Source organism: Octopus bimaculoides, chromosome 6 (assembly GCF_001194135.2).
Source record: "Octopus bimaculoides isolate UCB-OBI-ISO-001 chromosome 6, ASM119413v2, whole genome shotgun sequence".
In the NCBI taxonomy this organism is placed as follows: Eukaryota; Metazoa; Mollusca; class Cephalopoda; order Octopoda; family Octopodidae; genus Octopus; species Octopus bimaculoides.
Window position 1 is genome coordinate 70,668,711 of NC_068986.1, and position 9,484 is coordinate 70,678,194.

Here is a 9,484-nt window from a genome sequence, read left to right on the forward strand (position 1 = left end):
AAATTTTTTACTATAGACCTTTAAGGTCGTAAAGACACTATATCAGTGAATAGACTAAAAAAGGCCTTCATAGAGAAAATTGTCCCTGTTCCCACTGCAGACAACACACACACACACAGAGAATTACAAACACAGCCCACACACTCACCTTCACATTCCATGACTACCATTGGGATCGATCAGGTACTGGACAAGGATTCTGGATTATTTTTGTTTTTTTGAGAGCGGTTGGGTTCATTTTTAGTATTCTTGTTTGTGAGAGCAGTCGAGTTTATTCCAGATATTCTTATTTTAAAAATCATCTCCAGCTAATCGTTGAGAGGATGGTGGTGCTGCCTTGGCAGGTTTACACTCTCTGAGTGCTCTTGTTATTATTATCATTATTATTATTATTATTATATAAAGGCAGCAAGTTGGCAGAATCGTTAGCACGCTGGTTGAAATGCTTAGCGGTATTTCGCCCGTTACTATGTTCTGAGTTCAAATTCCACCGATGTTGACTGTGCCTTGCATCCTTTCGGGATCAATTAAATAAGTACCAGTCATGCACTGGGGTCGATGTAATCAATCCCCTTCTCCCAAGCTGCTTTTGTGGCAAAACTTTGAAATTATTATTATACATAATATTATAATCTCATGACAGCCAGTGAATGTTACCAAATGGTTTGTTTTATACTAGAACCCTTCCAGCAATAGAGAGATAAAATTAACAATCATTGGACATGACTGAATGGAAAAGTATGGCTTGGGCTATTTGCTATTGGAGACCTTAAAACACATCCAGTTCTTGGATCTCAGAGTTGTACAAATTCCAAACAAAAAACATGGTTGAAAGAATACAGCCAAAACAGAAAACACAAAAGACAATGTTGAGTGTGTGACCATTTGCTCATTTTGAAAATGATAAGGCCTGGTGTGGATCAAAGCTAGTTGAGAGGAATTTCTTACTAACTATATCAAGAATAAAAAGGCCTTATGGTCACATACATCAGCATTGTCAAACACTCCTATCACTACACAGAAGAAGCTGTCTGGGTGAGTCCACTTTACCCAGATCAAACCCTTGTCAAATAGTTTTCCTGATGTGCATGATGATGTCAATACCATTGTCACAAATTTTAGTACAACTCCTAGCAAAGTTGAGTGCACTATATAAAAAATTGAGAGGGGATAAATGGTCACACATTCTATAAGCTCAGGAAGGGATTAACTTATGCCCTTAATTCCCTTGGGGTCAAGTCACAACAGAGACCAACTTGAAAATACTTGATTGCCTAGACTCAAACACAAGTGCCTATAAACTTTTCCAGTAACCAAATGAGAAGCTGACGTATATTAACACAGATTCTTGCCATCCAGCCATGTGAGCACATGAATTTCTAACTTATCTTCAAATAAGGAAACCTTTAATGCCACAGCCCTATATTATAACAAGGCTGCTAGTGATTTCAAAGAAGGATAGATTATATATCCAACCATAACCCCACCAAAAGAAAACACTACTATAAGGTCACATGGTTTTCACCTCCATTTTCTCTTAATGTTAAAACTTGTCTTGGTAGGATTTTCCTTAATCTAGTAAAAAAACATTTTCGACAGACACAGAGGTACACGAAAATTTTTAATAGGCATATTTTGAGGTCTTTTAGATGCACAACTAGCATAAAGAAAATTTTAGTAAATAGATGCAAACAGTGCTGAGGCAAGCTTCTCATGTAGAGATAATGCCACATGCCTGCTAAATAGTCAATGCAGTACAGAAACAATCATTTATGAGGTGGAAATAATCTCAAATGATCCCAATGGGGCAACAAATGTGTAGAAACATGTTGGTGCTGTGAACAGCCTCTCAAGATCAGACTCAACAACCCAAGTCCTCATTTAATATCCAGGGGAGATGTAATGTCACAAGATTAGCAAGATATAGAGTACCTTATCTTCATTGGACACTAAACTCCGCTTGCAAAAACTTTTTGAGGCAAGTGAAATTGAAATTGAACTAAATTCGACGACTGGCACCCATGCCAACATCGTCTCCTTCATTGGACACGAAACTCAGCTTGCGAAGACTTATTGAGGCAAGAGAAAGCGAAATCGGGATGGAATCTGTGCCCGTGACATGTGTAAGGATTTTCGAGCGAGATCGTTACCAGTGCCCCTGGACTGGCTCTTGTGCGGGTGGCACATAAAATACACTATTTTGAGCGTGGCCGTTGCCAGTACCACCTGACTGGCCTTTGTGCGGGTGACATGTAAAAGTACCCACTAGACTCTCTGAGTGGTTGGCGTTAGGAAGGGCATCCAGCTGTAGAAACTCTGCCAAATCAGATTGGAGCCTGGTGTCCTCAGTCAAATCGTCCAACCCATGCTAGCATGGAAAGCGGACGTTAAACGATGATGATGATGATGATAGATGGATACTGAAAGAAAATGCTGCATAATATAACATGAAGTAGAGACTGCTAGAAAAAGGCAGGCTTTACCTCAACAGCAATAAGAGAAGCAGATTTTGTTAGGTATTATCTCCCTCTAGCTACACAACAAAGCTCTTTAGTTGTAATCATTGTTACTAGGTAAATGTAAATTTTTGTTAAATATTTACCTTGTTATAGCTGCTATGTAAATAAGTATCTACATATAACTTGCATTATATAAAAATTCACTACAATGACTGTTACCAAAACACAGAAGTACTTGTGTAAATACAAAAACAAATAAAAAATGCGACAATCCAGTTATGCTGGAGTTTCACTGAATGATTGAATGAAATGAGTGATTGACTGATAAGACTTGATAGACATCCACTGGGTGGATAAATAGACAAGTGGGTGGATATATTTGACAGACAGATAATCTAAGAGTTAATATTTATTGTTTATACTAAATGTATAAATATTTAGCCCTTGATCAGACAAGATCAAGTGGATACATGATCAAAAATTTTTTAATCATGATCATCTCATTTTTTGGGGGTGGGTGGGGGAGACAATATTTCAAATACTACATTGAGCGTTTACACTTGGATATTTGAACACATGCAAGCAAACATTTACATAACCCTTTCAACAACCCACTCACTTTTCCTATCAAGTATAAAACTTCCAGAGCTGCCAAAATCAATGTAGGTATAATGGAAGGTAGGTCTGGAGTGATTGTTAAATGCTGGAGCTGAGACATGTAGACACCATATGGGTAAAGGTATAAATTTTTCTGGGTAGGCAGTATGTTAGTGGAGTAAGCATACTACTAACAGAGAAACTGCTAAAGTGATTGAGATAGAGTATGGAGTGGAATCATTAAACTTAGAGTAGCTTTAATTAATGTCACAGCAACATTTATCTCTGCATATGCTCTACAATCTGAATTGGAAAATGGACAGAAGGACCAATCCCATGAAACCCTCTTGCAGACTACCTTGATGATGAATATCATGATTGGAAGCATGGAGGTTAGTTCAAGGAATGAAGAGAGAACAAGGTTGCTGGAGTGCTGAAACACTAATGATTTCATAATTTGCAAAACTTTAGAAAACCATCTAGCTACCTGATGACCTATCAATCTGGTGAACACACAAGCTAGAGAGACTTCATACTCTCTAGAAAATAAGATAGACAAATAAATGTAAATGTTAAGTCTTTCTTAACACAGGTCAGTGGTTAGTGACTTCAAATTTAGAGCTAAACAAATTCAGAGACACAAATCAGTTTGGCAAAAAGTATGGAAACTTAAAGTTCCATTGAACAGTTAGGAATTTAAAAAAAGTACTAATTGAAATATTTGATAATAGGAAGAAAGAAATAAAAGACTTGAGCATAGAAGACAACTAGCATTTCCTACAGTATGACCTGTTGAGGGTTACAGACTAAGCTTGTAGCTGGTACAAGGTTCCTAAAAGACTGAAGGTAACATGGTAGTAGAACAATGGGACAAACAAAGCTACAATAGCAAAGAGACAGACTTAGAAAGGCATGAAGAAAAGCAGCAGGGAACTATAGCAGGTAGCTAGAAGAGAAACTAGGCAACAGGTATACATAACAATGCGAAAAACAGAATATAAGAGGTTTGCCAATGTTTAACAGAATGAGGATCATAGGTGTGAAGCATTTTGGATTGCATGGCAGTGTACCAGAGAAAATCAAAACATTGTGGGTGAGAAGTGGGTACCAAATGCTATTTAAAAAAAGGCTACTAAATGTGAAGAATGCATGAGAGAAACAATGTCTTCCCAGCATAGACCCAAGAGACAGCAGTGTGAGAAAAAAAATGGAAGGATATGAAGTTGGTCCATCAGGAACTATTGCTGAAATACTCAAAATATCTGGCAGAGTAGTGCTAAAGAATGCATGAGAAAAACAATGTCTTCCCAGCATAGAGCCAAGAGAGGAACCAACAATTCTAATAGACAGCAGTGAGAAAAAAATGGAAGAGTATGAAGTTGGTCCATCAGGAATTACTGCTGAAATACTCAAAATATCTGGCAGAGTAGTGCCCTATACAGTTAATCAGATTGTGCAGGAAGGTGTCTTACCTAATGACTGGCACAGTAGCATCATATTCAGCTGTTACAAGGATAAAGGCAATACCGTAGAAAGAGATAATTACAGAGGTACCAAATTGCTGAACCAGATCATGAAAGTTACGGAAAGAGTTAGCCTAGATGAGATGCAGTTCACCTTGTGCCAGGAAGAAGTATTACTGATGCCATCTTCCTAATGACCTCATCCTTATAACTGAATCTGTAATAAGATTAGAGAAATGCCAGTTGTGGAAGAAAAACCTGAAATCAAAGAGTCTCAAAGTTAACTTACCAAAAACTGTATTACTAAGTAAGAAAACAGACAGGACTCTACTTCCAGCAGGGAAATGGCCTTGCTCAATACGTAGAAAATGAGTAGACATAAATTCCATATGATGAACCCAGGGCAAACTATGGACACACAAGAAGTACAGTGGAAGTATAGGCAGGTTGACAGAGAAAGTAGACTTTGTATGTGGTAGATACTCATGAGCAACAAGCACTAATAGTGATTGGCTATTAGATACTCTTAAATGTACGAGGGAATTCCTGAAAATAGTAGATAGCTGCTGTTACCTAAGTGATCTAACTGACAGTGATTAAGGATGTTCTGAAATTATAGTAGCTAGAGTAAGAGCAGGTTAAAGAAAGTTCAGAGAGCTACTACTATTGCTGATAACAAAAGATTTCTCTCTCAGAGTAAAAAGCAGACTGTATAATGCTTGGGTACAAAACACAATGCTACATGGTAGTGAGACATGAGCACTGAATGCCAAGAACCTGCGAAAACTAGAAAGAAAAGAAGCATCTTCTGCTGGAAGTGCAATGCCAGTATGAATGAATGACAAATTACAAATGTGTACAAGGGAAATCAGATGTAGTGTGCAAGAAAAGATTGCATTGGTATGAACATATGATACATACAGATGAGCACAGCAATATAAAGAGGTGATAATTTGCAGTGGCTGGGACCTGGAAGAAAGATACTCAGAAAAATACAAGACAACGTGAAGATTGATCTATCTTAGGATAGTGAGCCTATCAGAGATAATAAAAGACCAAAGATAATTGAAGACGCACATTGCTTGAGGAAACCTAGTGACTTATGCAACAAGCATGGTGAAACTGATGCTAAAATGAGTGGGAGAAGTTAGAGATGGAGGCTGGAAGCTTAATGCATATGCACATATCTGGGTCGCTATGTTCTTGTGAAGTTTACATCCCACTGTCCCTCTTCTGTATAATTCTGTTGTTGTAATTAATAATAACAGAGCCCATTACTACAAATATTGATTTCAAATTTTGGTACAAGGTCAGCAATTTTGGGAGAGGAGATAAGCCGATTACATTGACACTTCCCCAGTTTTCAACTGATACTTATTTTATCGACCCCAAAAGGATGAAAGGCAAAGTTAACCTCGGCAGAATTTGAACTCACAATGTCAAGATGGATGAGATGCCCCATTACTACATATATTATCACCCTTTCTGTTCTGCCACTCATCACTCCTTACTTCCTGGGCCACTTCTTACTGTCCTCCATCCTTCATTCTTCTTACTGTCACCCACTAGCTCACCAATGACCACTTTCATCCCTATCTACCTATGACTATTTCTATCCATCACTCACTCCAGCTTACTCTGGCAAACTTTACCCATCCTTCTTGATTCTTCTGGCCCCACATTCTTTCCAATTTGCTTACATGAACATGTTACCTAAGGTAACCCTCAGCACCAACATCTTTCGTTCTTTTCTCTAGCATCATACCCTCATCCCACTCAAATATATTGTGGGGTAAGAGGAGGTAAGTCCTAAATTTGCTCCTACTTAATCCACTCCACTGTCCTTTTTATCACTCACCGACTCATTCTCACTAACTATGTCACTACTTTTTCTCTTCAATTAATCCTTTCCCTAACGCTCTAAATTTCTCAACTAACACTCTACCAACAATAAGCCTGCTCCTCCAATCATACTTTAACTTCTCAATACCTTACCTAAAGTCACCACTCTTTCTCCTATTCTCCTTCTCTGACAAAGACTTTAGTCTTGCAAGTTACAATCCAACCTCACTAATGCTGGTACCACAAAAAAGCACTCCATACACTGTAAAGTGATTGGCATTAGGAAGTCATAGAAACCATGCCAAAAAAAGATCAAGACAATATCCACAGACCCATTGGATCCTGCCAAAGTGTTCAACCTATGCCAGTGTGGAAAATGGGTATAAAATGATGACTTTAGTTAATGTCTTTCTGTTTTTTAACAAAGTAGGATGTGATTTGAGTGAGATTGGAAGCAATTTCTTGTAGATACCTGTGCCCCTTTTTTTTTAAAGTTTGGTAAAGTTACCAAACGTGTGTATATTGTTGCTACATCACTTCCATTTTGTATCAGTGAACAAACATTCAAATACATACAAGTTCAACTTAATTTCCTTCCCCCAACTACATGGTCTCAGGTTCAGTCCCACTGCATAGCACCTTGGACAACTATCTTCTACTACAGCACTGAGTGAATTTAGCAAACTGAAAGAAGGCCGTCGTGTGTGTGTTACTCTCTCTTTGCCATGACATCGCAATACAGTTTTTAAATGACTATAACTATTATGCAAGCAGTGTCCTTTGTTTTCAATCTTCTATGAAAAAATATCTGGTCTCGGAAAATACTTTAATTAGAAATAGGTGATGGTTGGCGACAGGATTAGTAAGTATCCAGCCACAGAAAATCTACCTCAACAAATTCCATCTGACCAATGCAGGCATGGAAAAGTACACGTTAAATTGTGATGATGACAATGATACATGACATTCCTAGTGTATCAAAAACATTCTTTGGATGTGATATTTTTAAGTATATTAAATTGCAATTTTGCAAAAAAAAAATTTTTTAATTGGCTGCGTACCTCTCCCCACTTCTGTACATTTTCAGTTTTGACTTAAGAAAATTTTTGCAGATTGATGTTTTGAACATCTGAAGTTGTGATTCTTCACAAACATGCATAATAAACATCCGGAAAAAATTTTCCAAACGTCAAAACTGAATAATTTCGAAAAATAATTTCGCCGCGTATGTGTATACACGTTTTAGCCTGGTTTTCATGCCGTTTAAAAGCGATATGAGAGTACAAGACAGCCCCCATTCCTGAACGGCATGCCAGTTTTTCGCTGGAGTAGCTCCCCAGCTATCGCTAATTGTCATTTCTATCACGAGATGAAAGCGCCTTCTTCAAGGACTCAATACGTCATGCGATTCGAGAATCGAACCCACACCTAGCGATTGTGAGCCCAACATCCAAGCCACTATGCCACGTGCCTTCACATTGTGTCTATATGTGTGTTAGTGCATGTAACTATAAACGTGCCTGTACATACATGTACATTCATAACATGTACGTGTGGGTGTGCGTGAATATTTAAAGCTAAATAATTTACCGAAATAAAACGAAAAAAAAATCACCCAAAAAAGCTTATTTGAAATCGATATTTTTATATTTTTCGAAAATAAAAAATATAACCTTAAAAATTAATTTTCTACATACTTTTTTTAATGAATTCGGCACAGGGGAAACATTTTTTGTCTTCTTAAATCGGTAATTAACATGCGGTAATTGTTAATTGCTAAATGCTTCATAATGGAAATTAGAAACATTTACGTTAAGAATATTATAAAAGCTGAAATTTTTCAGCAACTACCTTCGACAAGCTCAGCCACCCATTTCGACGATGTCAGGAAATTACTACTGCGAAATGATGGAATTAGCGGCATAAAAAGTTAATCGATCTGTGGGGAATGTTTTAACCGTTTAAATAGAACAACACACGTGTTAGAGAAAAGGGAAAATGAGAATATAAATAATAATGATTAACTTATAAGGAAACTTATATTGTCAACCCTAAAATAGAAGCTTATTTACATGATGTTGCATGAAGGAGTTAATCGTTCCAGCCAGCGCTGAGATAAATCAAGGGCGGGGAGACTTAAACACCGCTTAAAATAACATCAAAGTAACATATGTATCATCAATTAAGATAAAAACTCAAGAATTCTTGGCTTAAAACCAAATAATAAACCAAAACCAAAGGATTTTCATAAAAGACCGATTTTAAATCAAGCATGTAAATTAAAAATACACATAAGAAATAAACACGTAAATAATTTACGAATATCAATTATCTTTCTTAGGTGTGATTTGTGGATGAATATTTTGGCAGGTATGTACACCACAATATTATATCTTACTGGATCTGGTCGCGGTTTGATAAATTATTGCTGTACATATGCGTACGAACGAACGCAAATACGACTTGTAATAAGATAGTGGACACGTAGAGGATATAACATAAATCAACAGAGAAAAAAAATGTTATTTTATGACTCTGTGATAATATTACGATCTACTTATGAGCTATTAGATTTAGCCTTGAATAAATTTACAAACTTTTAAGTAACATATCTTAATTTGACAGCTAATATAAAATATTACATAGTAAAAATGGCGATCGCACTTGAGGAGGTAGAAGTTATAAGAAACTAAATGAATTTACCCTTACTCTGGCAAGAAAAAGTATCAGAAATATACTGACCATACTTAATTTCGCATCTTTGCATACGACCATAAGGTTCGAATATTTCTTCCAAGTCTCTTTGTCGCGTATTTTTGCTCAATCTTCCTATGAAAAGCTGACCCTCCGCTCTCCGTGACATGATGGCTGCTACACCGTTGAATTACGTGTGAAAGTTGCAACACAAAAAGTGGAATTAAATATTAGAAGAATTATTTTTAGCCGCATTTAACTTTTAGTAAACCGTTTAAATGAGTATAATAAATAAGAATTGATGACAACAATTAATGCTACTTGGATATTTCATTTTGGTTATTTATCACTTTTTTTCACTAAAGATCACAGTATTTGATATAGTTACACAAATCCTTCCAAACAGAAGATGGCGGTCTTGATGGTGAT

At 36.8% G+C, this 9,484-nt stretch overlaps 1 protein-coding gene across 2 annotated transcripts in view; it reads right to left on the bottom strand.

Annotated features, from left to right (window-relative positions):
• LOC106882865 (serine/arginine-rich splicing factor 6) overlaps nt 1–9,484 on the bottom strand; it is a 44,438-nt gene extending 34,954 nt beyond the window's left edge. The window contains exon 1 of one of the 2 annotated variants that reach the window (XM_014933668.2): nt 9,104–9,484. In XM_014933668.2, coding sequence (XP_014789154.1) covers nt 9,104–9,224 — 121 coding nt within the window. In that variant the 5' untranslated portion in view covers nt 9,225–9,484. Of the gene's footprint in view, nt 1–4,528; nt 4,566–9,103 lie in introns of those variants that run through there. The other variant, XM_014933669.2, reaches the window with a different exon arrangement.